The sequence below is a fragment of the Planococcus citri genome, chromosome 1 (assembly GCF_950023065.1).
Source record: "Planococcus citri chromosome 1, ihPlaCitr1.1, whole genome shotgun sequence".
Classification (NCBI taxonomy): domain Eukaryota; kingdom Metazoa; phylum Arthropoda; class Insecta; order Hemiptera; family Pseudococcidae; genus Planococcus; species Planococcus citri.
In genome coordinates, this window is record NC_088677.1 from 16459704 (window position 1) to 16483840 (window position 24137).

At 34.0% G+C, this 24137-nt stretch overlaps 3 protein-coding genes across 5 annotated transcripts in view; all 3 read right to left on the minus strand.

Annotated features, from left to right (window-relative positions):
* The window catches only part of LOC135849010 (puromycin-sensitive aminopeptidase-like), a 71852-nt gene extending 62785 nt beyond the window's left edge, over nt 1-9067 (minus strand). Inside the window, exons 1-5 of one of the 3 annotated variants that reach the window (XM_065369153.1) lie at nt 8616-9067; nt 8418-8498; nt 8108-8302; nt 7005-8026; nt 422-2881 (exon numbers count right to left, since the gene is read on the minus strand). In XM_065369153.1, the coding sequence (XP_065225225.1) occupies nt 704-2824 (2121 nt within the window). In that variant the 5' untranslated portion in view covers nt 2825-2881; nt 7005-8026; nt 8108-8302; nt 8418-8498; nt 8616-9067 and the 3' untranslated portion in view covers nt 422-703. Of the gene's footprint in view, nt 1-421; nt 2882-7004; nt 8027-8107; nt 8303-8417; nt 8499-8615 lie in introns of those variants that run through there. The other 2 variants (XM_065369139.1, XM_065369147.1) reach the window with 2 other exon arrangements.
* A 4168-nt stretch (nt 9068-13235) lies between these two features.
* LOC135849056 (uncharacterized) lies at nt 13236-15958 on the minus strand. The gene is made up of 2 exons (XM_065369206.1): nt 15718-15958; nt 13236-15607 (listed from the first exon to the last, which is right to left on the minus strand). The coding sequence occupies exon 2, from the start codon at nt 15594-15596 to the stop codon at nt 13437-13439; it is 2160 nt and encodes a 719-aa protein (XP_065225278.1). The 5' UTR covers nt 15597-15607; nt 15718-15958; the 3' UTR covers nt 13236-13436.
* A 2991-nt stretch (nt 15959-18949) lies between these two features.
* LOC135849065 (uncharacterized) lies at nt 18950-23397 on the minus strand. The gene is made up of 2 exons (XM_065369219.1): nt 21768-23397; nt 18950-21651 (listed from the first exon to the last, which is right to left on the minus strand). The coding sequence occupies exon 2, from the start codon at nt 21638-21640 to the stop codon at nt 19379-19381; it is 2262 nt and encodes a 753-aa protein (XP_065225291.1). The 5' UTR covers nt 21641-21651; nt 21768-23397; the 3' UTR covers nt 18950-19378.
* Nucleotides 23398-24137: the final 740 nt, after the last annotated feature.

The following is a 24137-nucleotide window of genomic DNA, read 5'->3' on the forward strand; positions in this document are numbered from 1 at the left end:
TATTCTCGTTGCTTTTTTCTCATCTCCACTAACGATTTTTTCGCTTCTTTCTCTCGCATAAAAACTACAGTTTTTAACGCAGAATGTTTCAAATTTCATTCAGGTGTTTAACACTTTCCCTGCCACGTGTATCTAAATTTTGCATCGTCATGTAATCAATCACAGCCCACAGGAACAAACTGGAGTTTGTACAATAATAACGTCGTTATTCGAATACTCTCTTGTCAGTTGTCATTGGCCAATGCTACTTATTATGCTGCATTTATATTTTTTGTCGATTTTTCAAAGTTTCTACCAGCAAATCTTTCAAACAATTCGTTCGAAAAAACAAAACAAAACCCTTCAATCTTCAATGAAAGGATCTATCCGTATCCGGTCTTACTCCTACTCGAAATGAAGACGCATAAATAGACCTTAAAAAATGATGAAATACGTTCAATTCAAATAATCGCTTCTGATTGGTCACTTTGAAAAAATCACATTTTTAGTAAATTTCAACTTTTATCTGCGTAACTCATTAATAAATATGAAAAAAAAACATAAGGTACTTCAAGAATAAACGGCATCACATATAAAATATCACAAATATTTCTTACGCTATATCAACTAGTGTTTAAAAAAGCTTTTACAATCACTTTCGCCAACAAAATTATTGAAAATAGGAAACAATTTTAAAAATTCATCCATTGACCAATTTGACAAACTATAGGTAGCACTCCCGTAACTTGGCCAAAAACTCGGTTATTTTATCGGCATCACTATCAAAAAACCAATTCAACAAACATCGACGATATCTTCGCTGCCTTAAGAACTTTATAGTATGTTCAAGATACCAACAGTCAACATCAATCATTTCCAACTTCAACTCACTTCTTTCCCATTCGTGTTCGAAACCGGAAGAAATCCAATAAAAAAATTCCTGAAACGAATCGGTGACTCTGAAAGTGTATTCGTCAAAACAATTTTCCAATTGAGTAACCAAAACAGCACATCGTTCCACATCCAAGGCATCAAAAAAATCGTCAAAGCCCTGCGCTCTTCCGTAGCCGTAGCACCATTCTAATATTTCGTGAAATTGACCCCCTTTAAAAACGAAATCTTTGTGACTATAGATGTACTTGTTGATTAAATCAATGCAGGCAAGTTTCGCCTCTGATAAATTGTCACCAGCTGATACGAAAGTCTTGATACATCGAATGATGCTCTTCGCTTCACATCGATGCATCATATGTTTCAAGAAGGACGATGTTTCATCTTTTAAGGCGCGTAACATCACTTGAGTAGTGCAGATAGACGCGAAATCCCTGGAATCGTGATATACGTGGCAGATAAAGTCGTAAATGGTTCTCCATTTGACGCGATCTAACGCATCACCAAGAGCGTCCAGGCCATCGTCGGTATTTAATAAATTCTTCTGAAACGCAATTCTGTTTCCATCATCATTCGAGTAACAAAACGATATGAAACGATTGAATTCGCGGAACTTGCCGTAGCGCAAATATATCAAACAAGCGTACTCAATTTTAGACGGTTCTCGAGTTATCATTTTCAATCTCTCGACATCTTCGACACTCAACTGAAATTCGTTGATCAATCCGACTATGGAAGCGAACGGTTGCCAGATTACTAGCCAATAAAAATTCGACTGCAGGAAATGATTCGGATTGTGCGCTGCGGCAAAGGCACGAATAAATACCAAAGGATCGCGATATTGGCGTCTCGAGTTGAAATCGAATCTCGAACATCTGTCGCCGATTAACCTAGCGCAATTTTCAGCGATACGTGATCGCAAACCAGTATAGTTGTAGTTTTTTTCTACGTCGTTCACATCGTTCCAAATTTCAAAAAATAACGGCGTTATCTCGTTAAAATTACGAGAATTTTCCATCGAAAACAACACCAACCTCTTGATAATTACGATAAAATGCTGGAAATTCGCATTGACTTTCAATTCGGATGAAATCTGACGGATAGCTTCCAAGTTACCCGACTTTAGGTAATTCTCGATGATTACTTTCATGTGATCTTGGTAGACGAGAGCCTTTTCGCTGTCACTCAGCATGGCTAATAGTTCCTTTTGATATTTTTTAGTTGCTTCGAGCGTGAGAGCATTGCCACATTGCCATATTTTACCACCGGAGTTCAATTTTTCAAAAAAGAATTTCATTGGTAGCCAAACATTGTGATGTTTCATCGCTTCACCAAACATGACGACGTCGATCGAAACATAAACGGGTACCGTTATCGTGTGCAATTCATTATACAACCATTTACCCCAATAAACCATAAACGGGTCCCTTTCAAAACAATAACTCTTCGTCATTCCACCTAATATTCTAAAACGTTGTATTTCTTGGGTGAAACAGTAAGTGCAAGCGAATCTGTATTTCTCCAAAGTGCTGAAATTCGAACCAGCCAACACGTTTCTCGCAGTGGCTGTGTAATCGATCGATTGATCCGGTCTCCAAGCCAATTCGAGCAGATATTTTTTCAAGAAAAAATCTGCGTCGGGGAGGTTTGCTGCTTCGTCGTGGAAGAAACGTAGGCGATGATGATATCGAATCCAGTCAGCAACCTCGTTCAAAATCGACGTTATATGGCATTCGATTTGGTCGCGAATCATGTTCGGAATTATCATGCTTTCGGGTACTTGCATTTCGAGCATTTGCCAAATAAACCAATCGTGATCTTCACAAGTACCATAACCATCTTCGTCCCTCCAATCATCAGTTTCCAGCGTTTCTTGGCTGGCCCATTCATACACTACTCGTATGCATAACGATTTCGCGGCCATTGAGCGTAATTCGGCCGGTTTGCTGTTCATCTTCTTTCATTGATCGAAGACTGATGCGACGACGTTGCGTGAATTCTTCGAGCTTTCCTGAAAATATTCACCTTTGGTTATTAAAATATTATTGTTACGGTACTAAAACCTACAAGTAACAATAGTGACATTCAAACAATGCAATCGAAAAATCCTCCTCAAGTTTTAATGATGCACCGTATATTATCCAGCGGTTACTGATCGATGGATTTTCTATGGTTCTCGAAAATCGGATTGGAATCGGATCGGATTCTCTTCATGATCAATTTCAATACGTCACTTCAGTTGAAATTCTCGTTCCTCAATTATCGTTTTTCAACACTTTCTCGTGGGTTGATTTTCAGTTTTTTTTGTTTTTTTTTTTAATTTGTTCATTTTGTTGGCCAAGCAACCCGAACAAGATATGGAGAAAATTTCAAATTTTCACAGATTTGAAAATTGTTTGGAAATTAGAAGTGATTCCGTCAATCTTTTATGTCCATTGTAAATTAAATGTTCAATATCAATAAATATTAAATTCTGATTATACCATCATCTCAATACGATTATCTGCAGCCACAATAATATTCGAACCTCAAACCCATAACAGGTAGGTTATCACTTTATGTCCATCAAAGCTCAAGAATTATAATGGAGTCAACGAATTTTGAATTTTGAATCATTACATTTCATAATTTGAAAGTCATTACGAAGCTGTCCATCTAGGTCTAACTCAAAAACTTCTTATTCAAATACTAGTTTCTGATTGGCCAATGACACATGAAAACTTCTACACTGCTTTTTTCAGCGTTTGTTTTGAAGGTAAAAAATGACATGCATACAACTTTTTATTCAAATTATTCAAATACTGCGTTCTGATTGGCCAACATCAATTTTTGTTTTTGTTGCCGTTAGCTGCTGTCGTGTTTTCATTTCCGATGTTTTTTTTTTCACATTTCCATCTGCGATTTTTTCAATATTTTCTTTCAGACTTTTTGAGAAAGCCATTTATCAAAGCAAACCTCAAAACTCAGAAATTCAAAATTCGAATAAAGCTGTTCTAAATCTTCAGTCAGCAACGTCAGCATCAATTCGAAATAACAAATACGCTGAATTTCAAATCATGATAATTAATTATTTCATTCGAATACCGCTTTCTGATTGGCTACTATAGATAATTAGATACCAAACGAAACAATATTTTCATTTCAAACAATTATCACGATCAGTGATTTTTTCAACCATTTTATTGGCTAACAAATCATAATTTTTGACAAAGAAGGTTTTCAAGACTCAGAAGTTCAAATGCAGTTCTAAATTTTGAATCTCCATGGCTTCAGAGTACAAATACGCCGAATCTCTCGACTCTGTAATATTTTATCTAAATCCTGTCTTCTGATTGGATGATTTGCTACTACCATTGTATTTTTCATTTCTGGTGTTTTTTTTCCTTCTCTATTTGCGGTTTTTTGAGTTTTTCAATCCGTTTCTTTCGCTATAAAAAACATAGTTTTTGACTAAGGTGTTTTCATCCAAGCCTCAAAAAGTTCAAATACAGTTATACATTTTTAGTCGCCATTAATTCGAAGATCAAAACATGCTGGATTTGGATTTAAAAATACATATTGTGTTCAAATACTAGCTTTTGATTGGCTTTTCTCAACTTACAGAAAAATTCTCAAAAGTCAAATCTTTGAGGAAACTGCCTATCTCTTCTCTTCTCAAAAGTGGAAAGAACACTGGTACATATTTTCATTTTGAAACATCAGCGTTACCTTTCGTACATTCAACGAATAATCCACTTCATACATAGGTATAGTCGCTTCTGATTGGCCAACTCAATAATGAAAGCTTCGATTTTTTTCTCGGTTTCATAATAATTTATTATGCTAAAATTCATTCGCATTTTGTAAAAGAACTTTTGATCCATTCATCATTCTCAAGAAAAAAAATAAAAATGATCTTGTATCATACTTCGTTTTTACTTTTCACTTTTCAGAAGGATTGAAAGATTGAAACTCAAAAGAAACATTCGAAGCATGGACAAATTGTGTTTTCAAGTTTTAACCAATCACAACCTAGAGTTTTTACAAAAATAAAATATAAAATGAATGAACTCTTGAGTCTATGTATCAATCAAGATTATTCAGAACGTTAAACGATTTTTCGATAATTTATTGCTTTTATTTCAATTTTCATGATGAAAAAGATTCTTGAGAATTAACAATTAACCAATTTATGTGGTTTGAAATGACCAATTGCAGGAGAGGATCGATTTATGGTTTCACATAATATACTCACGGAACTGATGCAACTTTGAAAATAAGATCTCACAGTATTAATTTACCATGTTTCTCTGTTTGAGTGTTCGGTTCAGCACGATACCGTATCATTTCAACTTTCAAGAACAAGTAAGTACACCGAACATTTTCCAAAACACAGTGCAATTACATGAATCGAAAGTGCAATCCACCAGAAATCTAATTACGAAGTACAAAATGTAATGCTATTAACGTTGTTTTATTTTAGCAGATTTTTGGTTATTCATAAAATAAGAATTATGAATACTGGTTTCCAATTGGTCAGAACGGATACGAAATAAAACAACGTTATGGTATAACATTACGTACAAGGATACCGTGTTTTTATTATTTAGTATTAGTATTTAGGGTGAAGAAGAAGATGACTATTTTTTTCAGTTTTTACTTACCAAAACATGGGGGGGGGGGCGGGGGGAGCGAACATTTTCTTTAGTAAATAATTAATCATTCTACGAAGAAATTAAATCAAATTTTCATATTCATTCACTTCTCAAAACCGTAAGCCAATGAAAAACGAGAATTTTTATTATCATCATGTTGAGTTGCATTGATGAAAAGATGAGATTGGCAATTTGTTGGAAATTCAGAATAATACTGAATAAAATTTTCCAAAACTCAGTATAATTACAATTTACATGAATCGAAAGCACAATCCGTCAGAAATCTAATTACGAAATACAAAATGTAATGCGGTTAACGTTCTTTTATTTTAGGAGATTTTTGGTTATTCATAAATAAGAATAATGAACCTGTTTTCCAATTGGTCAGAACGGATACAAAATAAAACAACGTTATTGGTATAACATTACGTACAAGTATATCGTGTTTTTTTTTTTACTATTTAGAATGAAGATGATATCTTTTTTCAGTTTTTACTTACCGAAAGATTGAGTGGGAGGGGTGGGAGACGAAGCGAACATTTTCTGTATTTTCTTGAGTAAAAGTAAACAATAATTAGGGATCATTCTACGAAGAAATTGAACAAATTTTCATATTCATCTACTTCTCAAAAGTTCGAAACCGTAAGCCAATGAGAGACGAGAATTTTCATTATCATCATGCTGAGTTGCATTGATATTAAGTTTCAAGATTCAGAATTTGTTAGAATTTCAGAATAACACTAAATAAAAGTTTCCGAAACTCAGTGTAATTACATGCATCGAAAGCACAATCCATCAGAAATCTAATTACGAAGTACAAAATGTAATGCTATTAACGTTGTTTTATTGCAGACGATTTTTGGTTGTTCATAAATAAGAATAATGAATCCTGTTTTCCAATTGGTCAGAACGGATACAAAATGAAACAACGTTATTGGTATAACATTACATTACATACAAGGATATCGTGTTTTATTTGCATTTATTCAGAATGAACATGATGGGAATCTTTTTTCAGTAAATCATTGAGTGGGGGGGGGGCGATGAGAACATTTTCTGTATTTTCTTGAGTAAAAGTGAATAATTATTCATTCTACGTCTCTACGAACTTACGAAGAAATTGAATTAAATTTTCATATTCATCCACTTCTCAAAAAAACCGTAAACCAATGAGAGACGAGCATTTTCATTATCACCACGTTGAGTTATAATTCATTAATTCGAGGTTTCAACCTATTCAATTCCAATTCATAATTTTAGTCCATGATTGAAGTGAATGTGAAACCACGCTGCCACATTAGGTCTATGCAAACTGGAATTTTATTCCGCTAGAACTAAACCAACGTTTGCACTTGTGATAACAAATTACTCCAATTCGAATAATCAAAACAAAAACCGAGTGTTTTACGGAACAAACACGGCAATAGCTTGAGCAATTTCATAGCTTTTCTCTGTTATTTTCCTCTTATCTTACCATACAGTACGTGAAAGTGTACTCACGAGATACTCGCTTCCAAGTTCCAATTCCAATGAATAAACGCTGGATCTGAATCTGAACTACACAACACCGGTGATATCGCGATTACTTCGAACGATCAATCGAATAATTCTACATTTACACGGTAACCATTTCGAACACCGACATCAAAAATATCACGTTGATTTGATGAAACCAAATAACTACTCCACAATAAATACTTCAACGTTGGACAAAAAACCGACCATCAGACAAAAATTTTCACTATTCACGATTTTGATAACAAACACCTTTGTTTACGGATAGTTTACGGTGTAATTCAGTGTGACCAGACGTAGAAATTTACAGACAAACAACAAAAACATGTGAGCTGAATTATTTAAATTTTGGAAATGAAAATAAAATGCACTCAAAAGAGACGAACTTATTTTATTTTTCTTAAATTTTATGCCGGAATACGTGAAATTTGTACTTATATCACAATATACAATAATTCATTACGTACCTTGTAGCATAGGAACATCGTACGTTCGAAAATAACATGACGTAAAAAAGTAGGACATTCAGCTTTCAGCGGTCGACGGATATTCAAAAAAAGCTTACGTATCGAATTTTTACATAATTTAAACAAAATATAGATATACCTATACGCATAACAAGTAAACTAGCAATTATATTGATCTCATCATTAAAATTTGAAATTTAATGCATATCTTAATGTCTATTTTCGAGCAATTTTCCAATGCTAGAAATCATTCACGAACCAATTTATCGTAACTAATTGTAACAATATAATATTGAAACGTTACCTAAATTCAAGTAGCTTAAACATAGTGTAGATATCTGCATTAAAAATTTAGGCGAAAACAGTTCTTTAGAACAAAATAACAATAAAAATAGTCTAAAATAACAAGTCTCTACTGAAGTAAGTACTTACAAATATAAACCCAATCTCATTCTCATAATCCAACAAACGTGTGCGAATTGCTATAATTCAATGTACTGGTCTGGAATACATCATGATATTATTCAAGCGCGGTCTTTCCTGAGGAAAAAATAGCAATTGAGGGAAAACTATTAAGAATGAATAAGGTGATGCGTAATTATACAGATACGATTTACTCACGTCATACATAACCAACGCGGTTTTTATAGTGAAATAAAATGTTTCGTCTATCAAACCTTCAAATATTAAGTTGTATTTGTAAGGTTTGCGTTTGTAAGTCTTCCTCAGATTAGAAGCACTCATATCCAGAAGTGGTATCGCTGCACTATCGAACATCGTTACCGTCGCACGTCGCGATGGATCTTCTATAACGACCTAAAATAATCGAAGCACCATACCAATGAACATTTTGTCCGAAAGTTATTAAAATTACACGTCAACTCGATTCATGCATTACGAAAACGTGGAGAAATTAACGTAAGTATAATACCCTCAACTTGTATCTCCATACGAAATTATGATACGATTCGTCACATTTCGGACAGTACCAGGATCTTCCTTGTTGGTGTACCTGAACAATAAATTGCGGAATTACATACAGGATGCATGCATGTACAGATACATTTTGCGACTTGATAATAATTAAGTAAAACGATGAGATGATTTTCGCACAAAATCATTAACATACCTTCTTTTTACAAGAATCATCAGGACATCCTTCGTACATGACATCATCTATGTCTTCATTTTTGAAACCTATAATGGTGGCCCGAACGGTGAATTTATCGTACTGATCGAGTTCTCCTCTTCCAAACGTAATACGAGAAACGGTATTTAAATAATTTAAAACCATAATTGCGAGTAATTAAGTTCAAAATTTCTATACACGAGTTACACGACTTGACGACTCACGATGAAGTGATAACGAATTTCGCACCCGTTCTGTTCTAGAATAGACGACCAGTCGATCAGACATTCAGTACGAAACGAATACGATGAACGATTGTTTATCTATCATTTACTTGGAAGGAAATGGAATCGAATCAAAACTGCATGCACTGCAATAATCTGTACCTAATCGCGACTATCGAATATTCGAGTTTCAACTTGAAAGCCATATGTGGGATAGAGTTGAAGCAAGGTATTTAGCTCGGTTTACCTAAAAAAGTACGACCTTCAAATTAAATTACATTTTTCCATTTTTTCCCCAAGGGTTTCTTGTGCGAATGGGTATTCACTCCTCACTCCTGCGTCAAATTTGAAGCCAGTGAAAAGATGAGTAAAAGATTAAAAGTTGGAATTTTTTCACGATTTTGTTCTTTGATCTTGCTGTTTCAGGGTCGTTCTTGATCTTGTTCTTTTTTTTCAACTGGAGTTTCTTGTATTTAGTTGGTAGCTAAAAAAGATTTTCCTATGTCTTTTTTTTGAGACAAAAACATTTTTAAATAAAAAAGTGAAGAAACGAGAGCGCCTTTTTTGTTTTTAAAATACACTTGCCTAATTGTTTGAATTTGAAAATTGAAACAATTCAAATGTAAGTAGTAGGTAGGTATAACTACATATATTTAAACGTATTTTGACTTACTGAGAAGTGACTGGGTTAGAGTAGGGCACTTAGTGCCCTAGTTAGCGTAGACAATTTTTCAATTACTGTAAACTTCATTTATGATCTTTGATGACCAATAATTATAATTGTAAAATCGACAAAAATTTCACTCAAATTGGAAAAAAAAAAATGAAAGAATTATTAGACAAAGAAAATTTTTTACGTTTTTATTCTTGTTCTTCGTTCTTTCGACATTGATTTCCTGTTCTTGCTCTTTTGAAATGTGTTTCACGTTTTTGTTCTTGTTCAGTGTTCTTAGGAAAAATTGAACTCAGCAAAACGCGAGGTAAAAAATTTACCACAAAAACTGAGCTAAAATTTGGTACAAAAATTCACGAAAATGTTTTAAAAGAATTTTCGAAGAATTTTTTGCTGAAAATTGAGTCATGAATAATTTTTACGATTTTTAAAAAAGGTGTATGTATTGCAATCTTTAACCTATCATAAGGGTTAAATTTCAGCACTTTTGAAGAATTTTTCCCCAATTTTTTCATTTTTTATTTTTCAAAATGAATTACTCTCAAGTTTGCCTCCATTTTGAGAAATGTTTTAGCAATTATTTATCTACTTTTTTTTGATTCCATAATAGGTATAAATGTAAATGTTTCATCACTTTTAGTAAATTCTAAGCGTTTTTAAAATAATTTACTCTCCTGTATCATTTCGATTTACTTTGATGGACCGCATATCCTTTATGTAATTTGATAATTCACATCAAAAATTAATCAAATTTAAAGTTGAAATTAGAAAACAAAAAAAAATTGGATAAAAAAAGTGGTGATGCAAATTTTGATTTTCTCCTTATTCAGTCCGTTTTGGCAGCTCACATGATGCTTTTTCAAAATTTCATGACTCAAATTCTGGACTCAAAATTCTTCATAAGTGTTGAAAAGAAGTTTGATGTAAATTTTTGCTTTCAAGACGAAATTGCAGTCCAAATGACCAGGCATTGAAATCCACTATTTAATTTTTTTTAGTGACTTTAGTGACTAAAAAAAAAGCAAAAAGAAAAAAATGACCAAAAATTTGAGAAAAAGTGACCAAAATTTTGAGAAATGAGAGCAAAGCACATATTATAATTATGTTAGTTGGGGAGCCCGCATAAGGATCTTTTGCACGCCCCCCCCCCCGGGTCGATCATTCGGGATAACTTTTTTCTTAAAGGAGGAGTCCTAAGGAACATTTCTAGCCCTTGTCCTCAAACAAAAAGTGGCCCTACTTACAAAATGGCGACTATTTTGATTGACAGGTCAGCCAAAATCGCAGATTTTGCGTTCCAACACAGGACTTTCTCGAAATTTTTTAAACCGTACAAAGGTAGATCGAAAGATCAGGCAAAAATTTGACCTGTCAAAATTTCAAGTGCTAAAGTGCCTTTTTCGATTTTTGGTGAATTTTTGAAAATCAAATTTAGGCCAAAAATGAGGGAAAAATCGAAATTTTACCAAATTGACCAAGAAAGCTGAAATTTGGAATATACCCTATTTTTGACATGCCAAATCAATTGGAAACTGTTTCAAACCGTTTAGAGGAGTTCTGGAGCCTCCAGCAGATTTTTGAAACTAGAAATTCCCACAAAATTTCATCAAATGGAGTTGGAAAGGCGAAATTCATTCTGCAAACTAATTTCAGTACGCTACAAAGTCGACTGCAGGAGGATTTCAAGTCGTTTTGGAGCCTGCAGCGACTTTTTGAAAATTATTGGAGTCTCCAGTAGATTCTTGAATCTAAAATATGGAGATGGAAAGTCCAAATTTATCCTGCAAACTAATTTCAATACGTTACGAAGTCTACTGCAGGTGGATTTTAAGTCGTTTTGGAGCCTCCAGCGACTTTTTGAAAATTACTGGAGCCTTCAGAAGATTTTTCAAACTTGAAATTTCCCAAAATTGCATCTAATGGAGATGGACATCCGAAATTCATTCTGTAAACTAATTTCAATACGCTACGAAGTCGACTGCTGGTGGGTTTAAAATCTTTTTTGGAGCCTCCAGCGACTTTTTGAATCCAAAAAGTAGCTGGAAGCTTCAAAATCATTTGAAACCACCATGCAATCAACTTCATATTATTGTATTGAAGTTAGTGTGCAGAGTAAATTTCGGCTTGCTTACCCCATTAGATGAAATTTTGCGGAAATTTCAAATTTCAAAAATCTACTGGAGGCTCTAGTAATTTTCAAAAAGTCGCTGGAGGCTCCAAAACGACTTGAAATCTACCGGCAGTCGACTTCGTAGCGTATTTAAATTAGTTCGCAAAATGAATTTCGGCTTTCAAACTCCTTTTGATGAAATCTTGTGAGAATTTCGAGTTTCAAAAATCTGCTGGAGGTTCCAGAACTGCTGAAAACGGTTTGAAACAGTTTCCAATCGATTTGGCGTGTCGAAAATAGGGTGTATATCCCAAATTTCAGCTATCTTGGTCAATTTGATAAAGTTCTGATCTTTTCCTCACTTTTGACCTAAATTTGATTTTCAAAAATTCACCAAAAATCGAAAAAGGCACTTTAGCACTTGAAATTTTGACAGATTAAATTTTTGCCTGATCTTTCGATCTAGGTACCTTTGCACGGTTTATAAAAATATAGGCTCTATCCAATCACATCATCTTACAATTTCAATGTTGAACAGTTGATTTTTAATTTTTTTTAAATGATGATTCTGAAGGATTTTCATGAAAAATATTAATAATTTTCTAAAATTTTGCACATTTTCTTTTCTACACGACAAATCTTTAAAAAAAAGTGGCCATAGTCACTTTTTTTGCCATTTTCACCGAAATAGTGACAAAAGTAACTTGCAAGTGAAATAAGTGACTAAGTCACTTTTTAAGTGACCGAATTTCATGCCTGCATGACATTTTCAAAAATTCTACCAGTAATAAAAAGTGCTCCAAAAGCGTTGAAAGAAAATGTTAATTCAGATTTTTAATCTTCTGACTAATTTTTAACCCATTTTTCCATGTCTAAAGATACCTTTTTAAATCATAACCAAATTTTAAGCTTAAAATTCTTGTCAAAAACAATTTTGACAGATATTTTTGATTTTCTATCCCAAAAATCATGACTTGATTTTAATCTCGAAATTTTCGAAAAGCTCTCAAAAAAATTTAAGACTTACGTGATACCGGGTTTCTTCAAAAATGCTCAAAAATTTTATTATTCTCGTCGAAGTAGCTGAATTTCTCATAAAATTTTAACCCATTTGGAGAGGTTACGAGATACCTTTTTCAAAAACCTTGCAGATTACGACCCAGTTTCAAGCTTCAAATTATTCAAAAACATTTCATCGAAATATTTGAATTTCTAGTGAAATTTCAACTCATTTTGATAAGTCGCACAGTGAAAACTTATAATGAATAATCTTCATAAAAATCAATTAAAAATTATGATCATTATTTTATTACTCGCAAAATAATGAACAAATTTCATCACATTCTCAAAATAATCAACGCTAATACTAATTACGAATACAAAACACGACCAACATAATAATATGAAAATCAGACCTTCAAAATATTGAACACGTCGAAGAATTTTATCACAAAGAGTTGGCTTAAAAATTAAAAATATGGCACATTATAATTATACGTATGAGATAGGTAATAAGATTGATTTTTTCTCGAAAAACTTTGAAAAAAAAACAGTTTCGTATGATTAAAATACAAAAACAGATATCAGTAAATAAAAACATTACAATTAAAATATACTAACAGGAAACGAAAAAAAAAGTCAAGTTACACTTACTGAAAATTGTCCTACAAGTAACGGTAAAAAAATTCATCCAGAGCACCCAGAGCACCGAATCAAAATGAGAGAACGTGACAATGAGAAAAATAAGCATAGGTAAATTAATATCATACCTATAGTAGTAACATTTGACCTAATCCTAATCAGACCAATTTTTTTCAAAACAACACGTAACTAATCTTACCCCTATGTTTAGCCCTGAATTTCTGTTTCTCAGCATCGTCGTTTTCAAAAAACCACGCCATCGCAGCTCTGAGATAAAAATCATCCTTTTTTCTCAACAGAGTTTGGATTACATCGACTTCATCGAACGAATAAATCCTCTGCAATTTATACTCTTTCACTTTATCGCGAGTTTCGAAATACCAATTAAGAAAACGTTCTGTAGCTTCGAACGACCACGCTTTCTTGAAAACGCAATTCGATAGCAGATAATTGTAACGGCAAAAAAACACTTGTTGCAACAATAGATTGAAAATAGCGTTCACTGGTAAACCGGATTTGTATTCTAGTATCTTTTTATCATTTTCCAAACACCATGTCAATAAATTCCCCATCCACGTTTCGTCATGATCGGTGAAAATCCTCACGATCGTAGTACCAAAAGAATCAAAAGCCACAAGACGTTCTTTCAATCTTTTTCGATCTTCGTCGAACGAAAGGTAATTATCGACGAAGTAAATTACTTCGGTTAACTGATCGTTGAGTATTCGAGACTGGAATGTCTTGACAGCTGAAGGCGATATAACCAGATTCCTTTTGAATTCGGTGATCAACTCTTCGTGCAGCAGACTATCGATCATTACAGCGTTTAAAACATCTTTTTCGAGATTTAAAATACCATTCTGAACGCATCGCACGATACCTTCGGACGATAACATAAGGTTTCTTTTGTATTCCATTAAAACGGCCACCGAATACGTAGGTAAAAGTTTACTCAGAGACTTATTAACGATATCTACCCATCCATTCGAATACCATTTCAAGCACTCGTTTCCAACGTACGTCGAACGAAAGACAAGATCTTGTCTGAATCGCGTCAATTCTTGGTTATCTTGAATACAAACCTTTAGCAATCGATCGAACACTTGTAATTTATCATCGGCGAATAATTTATCGCAATATACATCGAAGAACTTTCGGTTAATTATCATCTTTTTACCATCGGCGTTGATGTCTGATAACATGGTAAACAACAGCTCGTTATTGTCGGTATTTTTCATCTGCAACTCGAAGATTTTACCGATGATTTCGAAATCGTTGAAATCGACGATATGTTTCTTGAAATCATCGTTAGCGGTTATCCATATCTCTGTCAGAATTGGGTAAACGACTCGATTTTGTAACCGTTGCAACGATACTAACAAAGTGGAGAACATGTTCTGAAATTGTTCGACGGTGATCAAAAAACGAACATCGAACCACGCAGGAATAATGAACTGGTTCAATTCCTCGGTACAATAACTGGTGATGATTTTCACTCCTCTATCCATATAAACGCGAATACGTTCGGAGTAATTTAATTTCATAAATAATAACCTCAGATAAAGCACGCCGTGTTTATCGATCAATTTAATAGCGTTTTCTACTCTCTCGTCGGGATTCAAACGATCAAAAAAGTACCTTTTGGCGGGCCAATTATCGACCACCGAATATTGCAGCATGTAACTATCCAGCGATACGTTTCCAGTCACCGGAATCTTATCGAGTTCGTTTCTATAATAACAATTCCAATAGTAGATCAAAGGATGCGAAGCGAAGTGCACGTATTCCTTGACATCGTCCAACATCAACAAAGGCATGATTTCTTCGATTTCATCTTTTAAACAATACATACATAGGAATTTGTATTTTTCAAGATGACTCAATCTGAGCGACGATAATAAATTACGAGCGGTTTGTTCGTGATTGATTGTACCGTCCGAGTACCAAGCGAAATGCCGAACGTGATAATACAAATGTTTATCTTGGCCGTTACTGAAAAATATGGTTCGATGGTGGTAAGTAACCCAGTCGTCTATACGGTAACGTTGTCTGTCGACTATACTTTTGATATATTCTGCTACAGAATTTGGTACAGATATCGAGTCGATTAATCCGCGTACTTTTTGAGTCAAGTTCACATTATAAATATCTCCGCTGTAATAATTACCGCTACCCGTTCTTTCGAATAAGGTGAGAGGTATATTGATATGGTTCCAGAAAGCCACTGCTATGTTCACAGCGGCTATTTCTCGTAGATCTGGTACACTGGTCGGTGCTGATGGGCAGACAGGAATCGAACTACGTAAAGGGTCTCTCGAGTACGTTGATAGCATTTTGAATACATCTGGAACAAAATATCATAGTGAAATGTGTACTTTGAAGGTATATTCAACGCGAAATCAAACTGAAAAGAACAAGGTGTATTGGTTGAAATTAATCTCAATCGGAACTTACTTATGGCTTCTTTAAGATGAAGGGCTTCGGAATTTTAATCCAAATTACTTTTCTGAGCGACGAAACAAATTGCTAATTACACCAACGATTACTGTTCGGTTTTACGTTTTAGGCGGTTTTAGGATTTATTTTATTACACGTGTTTGACTGATAACAAAAACAAACAAAAAATTCAATGTTGCTTCAGCAGGAAATCAAAAAAATGAAATGTTGAAACAGTGTTGTCACATCGCAAACGTTCGAACAATTTTTTTTCAGAAAATATTTTGAAGTTTCAAATTCGTAACTGAATTTTGAATTTTGAAAGTAACAGAACAGCTGAACGAATAAATTATGAAATGAAAGTAACCAACACTAGTGGGTTGTGATTGTGAAAAGTGAAAACTGAAAGCTCTACATACAAGTCATTGAATTGAAAATGAATAATTTTGTTTCACAAACAAAATGTGAGTAAGTAAAGTAGGTAAAACAAGCAGAAATAAATAATTCGCGAGGAATGCAAAATACTCGTATTTCGATTTCGACAGAAAGGTTTTTGAGCATTTCTGAAGACTTTTGAGCGCAATATTCAGTCATGAAGTCATGATTCTTGAAATTTTAAAAATAAATATAGTGATTTTCGATCCAACAAATTGGTTTTAATTTTTCTGAAATGTTCGAGCATTTTTGAACAATTTTGAGCTCGATATTGGGTCAATTTTGCAAGTACTAGGTACCTATTAGCTAAAGGAAAATATCCAGCGTTGTAATCTAATTATGGGCTGTAATATTAATATTCCAACGTCTCATGAGAATTTTAAATGTCGGGAAATCAGCACAGATAATTTATTAATCCTTATAGTGATCAAATCTTATTAATCGTGATTTATTTTTTCGAGTTTTAGTTAATCTTCATTTTTGGAAATTTGAGTACTGCTTACTTACTTATTATTTTCTGTCTCGGAAATGTTTCATAAATTAGTGAAATTCCGAAATGATTGATCTTCTCTTCTGATTGGCCGCATTCCTTCTTCGATAGATTCCAAAATTCAATCAATTTAATAGTCGGGGGTCCGCATAAGGATCACTTGCACCCCCTTGCCGATCCTCCGGGACAACTTTTTTTCTTAAAGGGGAAGTCCTAAGGAAAATTTCTAGCCCTTGTCCTCAAAATAAAAAGTGACCCTACTTACAAAACGGCGACCATTTTAATTGACAGGTCAGTCAGAATCGAAGATTTTGCGTTCCAACATAAGACTAGGTACCATAAAAATTTTTAAACCGTACAAAGGTAGATCGAAAGAGCATGCAAAAATTCATCACATGTAAAAATTTCAAGAGCTAAAGTGCCTTTTTCGATTTTTGGTGAATTTTTAAAAATCAAATTTTAGCCAAAATGTGAGAAAAAATTAAAATTTTACCAAATTGAAGTAGAAAGCTGAAATTTGAGATATACCCTATTTTCGACCTGCCAAATCGATTGGAAATTGTTTCAAACCGTTTTGAGCAGTTCTGGAGCCTTCAGCAGATTTTTGAAACTAGAAATTTTTCCAAAATTTCATCGAACGGAGACGGAAAGCCGAAATTTACTCTGCACTTCAATTTTAACACCCTCTGAAGACGATTGCAGGTGGTTTAAAGTCATTTTGGAACCTCCAGGGATTTTTTGAAAATTACTTGAGCCTCCAGTAGATTTTTGAAGCTCGAAATTCCCACAAAATTCCATCAAATGGAGTTGGAAAGACGAAATTAATTCTGCAAACTAATTTCAATACGCTATGAAGTCGACTGCAGGTGGGTTCAAGTCATTTTGGAGCCTCCAGCGATTTTTTAAAAATTACTGGAGCCTCCAATAGATTTTTGAAACTTGAAATTTCCCCAAAATTTCATCAAATGGGGTTTCAAGTGGTTTTGAAGGTTCAAGGTTCCAGCTACTTTTTGGAAAATTTCAATTCTGCTAAAAACGCCATGAAACCTTTCAAAAAGTCACTGGAGGTTCCAAAATTACTTGAACCCACCTGAAGTCGTCTTCAGAGGGTGTTAAAATTGAAGTGCATAGTTAATTTCAGCTTTCCATCTCCATTTTGAGGAAATTTCAAGTTTCAAACATTTACTGGAGGCTCCAGTAACTTTCAAAAAATTGCTTGAGGCTCCAAAACAACTTGAAATTCACCTGCGGTCGACTTCATAGCGTATTGAAATTAGTTTGCAGAATTAATTTCGGCTTTCCAACTCCATTTTATGAAAATTTTGTTGGAATTTCGAGTTTCAAAAATCTACTGGTGACTCCAGAACTTCTCAAAACGGTTTGAAACAGTTTCCAATCGACTTTTGACAGGTCGGAAATAGCGTATATCCCAAATTTCAGCTTTCTAGGTCAATTTGGTAAAATTTTGATTTTTTTCTCCATTTTGGCCAAAATTTGATTTTTGAAAATTCACCAAAAATCGAAAAAGGCACTTTGGCACTTGAAATTTTTCCCTGCTCTTTTGATCTACCTTTGTAAGGTTTAAAATTTTTTATGCTAGTCCTATGTTGGAACGCAAAATCTGCGATTTCGGCTGACCTGTCAATCAAAATGGCCGCCATTTTGTAAGTAGGGCCACTTTTTTTCGAGAACAAAGGCTAGAAATGTTCCTTAGAACTCCCCCTTAAAAAAAAGTTGTCCCGGAGGATCGGCAGGGGGGTGCAAGTGATCCTCATGCGGGCCCTCCGACCAGAAAATGCTCAAAAAATTTACGATGAAAATTCTTGATTTTTTGTCAAAATGTTGACCCTTTTTGACAGGTGATAATTTTTTTAAAAATTATAAAAATCATAACATTATTTTGAGATGAAAATTCTTCAAGAATGCTTATCAAGTTATCAAACAGAATTATTGTCGAAGTAGGTATTCGAATTCCTCACAAAATTTCAACATTTTTTACCTATTAATTCTTGAAAAAAATTTTCTTCGAACAAATACCTTTTTAAATTTCTTCTAAAATTGTAACTTTTTTGACTGGTTGCAAGGTCATTGCCTATAAATCAAAAAAGCTTCACAAAACTCACAAAAGTAGCTAGCATACCGCAAGGTAATCAATCCATCTTTGAAAAATTCTGTACCACAAGAAACTGAGACGATGAACTCTTCCTAGTTTAGACCGTTACTGTTGTGAAAAAGCAAATACGTAAATTCAATCATCGAGCTCAGCGAATTTAAAACATGAATCAAATCAGATCATCATTTTATCACTCGCAAAAAGACAAACAATATTGTTTCATATTTTTCATTACATTTTCAAAAATATTCAGAACTAATGCGAATACAAAACAGTCACCGGAAAAATGGCTTAACAAAATATAGGTTTTCAATAACAGAAATCATAGGGTGTTTCTCAAAAATAAGGTAATACAATGAAAATGTAAAAATTATTCTCCAAGCACCAATAAATAAGTAGGTTTGAAAACACTTACCTACATTAATTAGTAAGAATAGGAGAACGAGTCTTCAAAAATCACTTATATGTACTTACTTAATGTACTATGTACTTAACCAATTATGAAATACAAACAGAAGAAAAATAAACGAGTTCACATCAAAACATAATACTAACTGATTAATCACAATAACTGAATAATAATCAGTCTGTAGTCTTAGGTATCTAATTCAACAGTTTTGGATACTTCTGAATTTCTATTTTTATTTTCGGTCGTTGTCAAGAAACCACGCCAACGTGATTCGAAAATAATAATGGTCTTTTTTTCTCAACAGAGTTTTGATTACGCCGCGTTCATTTTCACTTCTGTAAGAATTAATCCTCCGTAATTTGTACTTTTTTACTTCATCGTACGAATTGAAATACCAATTCAGAAAATGATTCAGCGGTTCGATTTCAGTATCAAATGACCCAGGTGGTTGGAATCTGCATTTCGATAATCGACGATCGTAATTCGAAAAAATAGCTCGTTTCAATAGTTCGTTAAATATGTCATCTACAGGTAACGTCGATTTGAATTCTCGCGCACCATTATCGTCTTCTAAGCACCATTCGAAAAAATTCTGTATCCATTCGCGGTTGCACCTGGAGAACAGGGTAACCGTACAAGAAGTATAATCATCAACAGTTAGAAGTCGTCTCTTCAACACTTTTTTATCTTCGTCAGATACCAAGCAATTTTCGATGAAATATTTCACATCAGCAATCTTGTTATTAATCACCCATCCTCGAAACACTTTGATAGCTGAAGATGAAAAAACTAGTTTTCTTTTGAATTCGGCGATCAGGTCTTTACTCAGAAAACTATCTAGATCTACCATAACAGCGTTCAGTTTACATTTGTTGAGATTTAAAATACCATTATCAACGCATTCGTTGATACCTTCGGATGACAAGAGTAGATTTTTTTTGAACTCGAGTAAAACAGCTGAGTGCGTCGTCGGCAACAGTTTAGTCAGCCATTTATTCACATGATCCACGCGACCCGTTGAATAAAATATTAAGCACTGGCTTCTAACATACGCCGAACGAAGAACAACATCTTCTTTGAACTGGACTGAATTTTGGTCGACAGCGGCAGGAAGAAACACGTTCAATAAACGATTAAACTCTTGAACATCCTCGCCGGAGAGTAATCTATCGCAATACGAATCGAAGAACGGTAGATTAATAATCTTCTTTTTATGGTAAGGGCTTACGTTCGACAGTATTGTAAACAGAAGATCATTAATATCGGTATTTTTCATACGAAGTTGGAACATTCTACTGATGATCTCGTAATCGTTGTATCCGATGAGGTGATTTCTAAAATCATCGCCAGCGCTTATCCATATTTCTTTAAGAACACGTTGAAGGTTTTCATTATGAACAGACATACGCTTAGCAAACACCAAGTGAAGCAAGTGCGGAGGGATCGGAGGATGATACGATTTCAACAAAGTGTGAAACAGCGACGAAAATTGTTCGGCGGAAATCAAAAAACGCATCTCGAACCACGCCGATAGAATGTGCCTACAGTCTGAGACTGCACTCATATAATTCGTTACGATTTTCTCTGCTCTCTGCATATACACTTGCATTCGTTCGAATTCGCTCAATTGTGTAAACATCAATCGCTGATATTCTACACCTCGAGTATCGATCAATTGAATAGCATTTTGTATTTTCTCTTCGGAACTCAAACGATTAAAAAAGTATTTCTTAGCCGGCCAATTATCAACAGCTGTATGACGAAACATGAAACTATCGATAGATGTGTTTCTAGGGACTGGAATAGTGCTAAGTTGGTTTCGAAAATAGCGATCCCAATAATAAATCAACGGATACGAAGTAAATGCCACTACTTCTCGCACGTTATTCGACAACAACTGCGGTATCATCTCTTCCATTTCGTCTTTTAGGCAATAAGTACACAGCAGTTTGTATTTTTCAACGAAGCTCAATCTGAGAGACGATAATAAATTTCGAGCAGTTTGTTCGTTATCAATTGTTCCATCAGAATACCAAGCGAAGTACGGTACGTGGTAATATAAATGATCAGCTTTGTCAGCTTCGAAAAACACAGTTCGATTGTGATAGGAAACCCATTCGTCTACACGATCACCCATTGTACCGATTACTTTTTCGATATATTTCGCTACAGAATTAGGAATTGGTAATTTATCGGCCAATTTACATACTTTGGAAATGACACGATCCCATTTAAACGTAGCTAAATCAACTCCTGCATCTTGTACCTCGTAGTACGCTGCTAGGGTGTTGGGACTTGCTTCGAATAATGCAACTGGAATGTTGACATGGTTCCACAAAGCGATAGCAATATTGACAGCGGCTGTTTCTCGTAAATCTGATACATCGATAGGTGCCATGGGACTCGCTGTAAGTGCTTGGTGCTGGTGCCAACGTTGACTTGAAGTACGATCCTGATGACGAAAATAATCTTGGTCAGATAAACCAGCACCCATTAAGCAGATTTCTGAAAATCAATTTTATCATTATTATACTATAAAGTGTTTCAAAACCATGGAATATTGGAATTGAAAGATCTCAGATCGAACATTTTGGTTAAAATGAGTTATATGAATGACGTACCTTATGGCTTATGGTATAAACTGAAACGCTCAATCCGAATAAATTGATAACAGGGTCGAGCGAGGGATGATTGATCTGGTCTTACTGAGGTATGGTTTCCATTGCATTATTAAAAATGAAAAATGCATCAACTGCTGGATTGAATTTTTTTACAGAAAAGTGAAAAGCAAAAAAATCGATACCACGATTTTGAATTTTTGATAAGAACTCATTGTCGTAAGCTTTGTTCTTTTCGCACAAATTTACTGCACTAGTGTACACTGGTGTAGAAAGTGTAGGATTTTTGTTCTTTTCATTTTTTTTTTACACTAGTGCAGGCAAGTTTGTGTTCTATTCAGTCGGGTGTACTCTGGTGTAATGCATTGGTGTAGTTGGTGCATACACCATCTACTCCTGCTCTGGAGGAGGAGTAGATGGTGTACACCATGCACACTGAAATTGAATTGATTGTTGATGATAATTGTTTGCGTTTGCGTTCAAATGTGAATTAATTTATTGAAGAAAAGTTGTAAATGGAGAGTGAAATTGTAAAAAAGCTTATTTCATTCTATTTACGAACTATCGGAAGTGATGATGATAACAAAAATGGGATGAAAAAAACATCACCAAATAAATGTTACACCACCTCATACACTGGTGTGAGTGGTGCATGAGTGGAGTACACCACCTACTCCAGTGTAATACACCAAGCTACACTAGTGTAAAAAACTAATCGTTAGCCGCCGCAAAATTGGATTTTACTCCGACCAATGAAAACGCATTCCCACACACATAAGGATAATCATGTTAACAGACTTACAATTTTTACTTGAAAATGGATTCATACTGTCTAATTTCGCTATTTCCTGTGATATTAATTTATTAATTGTTTCAATTATTATTCATTACAAATGACTAATGAGTAATTTTTCTATGCAGTACCTATGCAATCATGTCATTTCATTTCTTATAATAACTGTATGCAAATCTTGCTCGCGATATTGCAACTCATTGCAAAAATTTTCACGATATAGGTACCTACTTAATTCTTCAATCTGAAAAGAATAAATTTTGATCGAGGTACATTATACAAATACGAATGATCAGTTGATCACTCTGATCTAGAAATCGATTAGATTAGAAAGAATGAATTGACTTTTCAAAATGCCGAAGAGTGTATGCTAAAAAATGATATGTATTCTCACTCTCTTATTATTTTTCTTCTCATTACTTATTTCATTTTGTTTTTTCTCCTCATCTAAAGTAGTAGATACGAGTACTTAGTTTTTCAGAAGTAAATAGTTCTCAAAATTTCTAATTAATAATACGTATTCTCCTTTCTAGACCAGGAAATCAGTCTACTCACTACTGTGTAAAAACAAAATAAGTAAATTAGCTCAGAAAATGTTGATAGTTAACTAAATAATATTCATCGAAGGAGTTCGTGAATCTGTTATGGACGATATTCAACGAGTGCATATTTTATTTCACTCTCCTTTTTTTCGCAATTCTAAAATTGAAAATTGAAACTTACAAAAATAACACACAACACTCACAACAGTGTTATCACAATTTCAGTGGGAGGTTACAGAAACGTAAAACACGTTTTCATTGGTCGGAGTAAAATCCAATTTTGCGGCGGCTAACGATTAGTGTGTAAAAAGTAAATGCGAAAAGAACAAAGCTAATTAAAAAAAAAACAAAATCAGTGTTGCTTTCTGAGGCAGCGCAATCAAAAATCAGTGCTTCCAGATTTGGCGATTTGAAATCCAAATCTTGAAAAGCGCCGAAAAAGGCTGCTGGTGATTTGAAAATTTTTTTTCGAACTTCTCAAAATAAATTTTTGAAAAAATATACAAGTTTTCCTATTTCCATAATATTGTCATGAAATTATGTTTCTGCTAGGGACGAGTTCCACGAGGCACGAATTCGAATGTGTTATTGTTACGAATTTAAAAATTGAAAAATCAACTTTATAGTCTTCAACATCTGGAAATTGAATTGAAAGCGGGAAATGGAGTATATGGTCTCTTTCATAATTTCAACCACCAAATTTCATTCCAATTACTCAATTACAGATTCCTATATCAAAGGGGGTGGGAGGGGTGCCCTGAAAAATCAGGAAGAGAAAGAAAGTGCCTTAATTTTTGAATTTTTGGAACCACATCGCCAAATAAGAATGAACTCGGAAATCAAAACCTTCGAATTAATTGTCAAACAAAAAAAAGGGTTCATAATTTTATCTGAATAATCGAATTAATTGTCAAAAAAAAAGGGTTCATAATTTTATCTGAATAATGAAACCCTTGGAAATAGGAAATTTCAATTTTCAAAACATCCGAAATCTAATATTATTAGATTTTTCAAATGACCCAATAAAGCCTTATTTTG

What these genes read in the sequence shown, in the direction of transcription:
- LOC135849056 (XM_065369206.1), bottom strand. Translation starts at nt 15,596, where the DNA reads ATGCTATCAACGTACTCGAGAGACCCTTTACGTAGTTCGATTCCTGTC.
- LOC135849065 (XM_065369219.1), bottom strand. Translation starts at nt 21,640, where the DNA reads ATGGGTGCTGGTTTATCTGACCAAGATTATTTTCGTCATCAGGATCGT.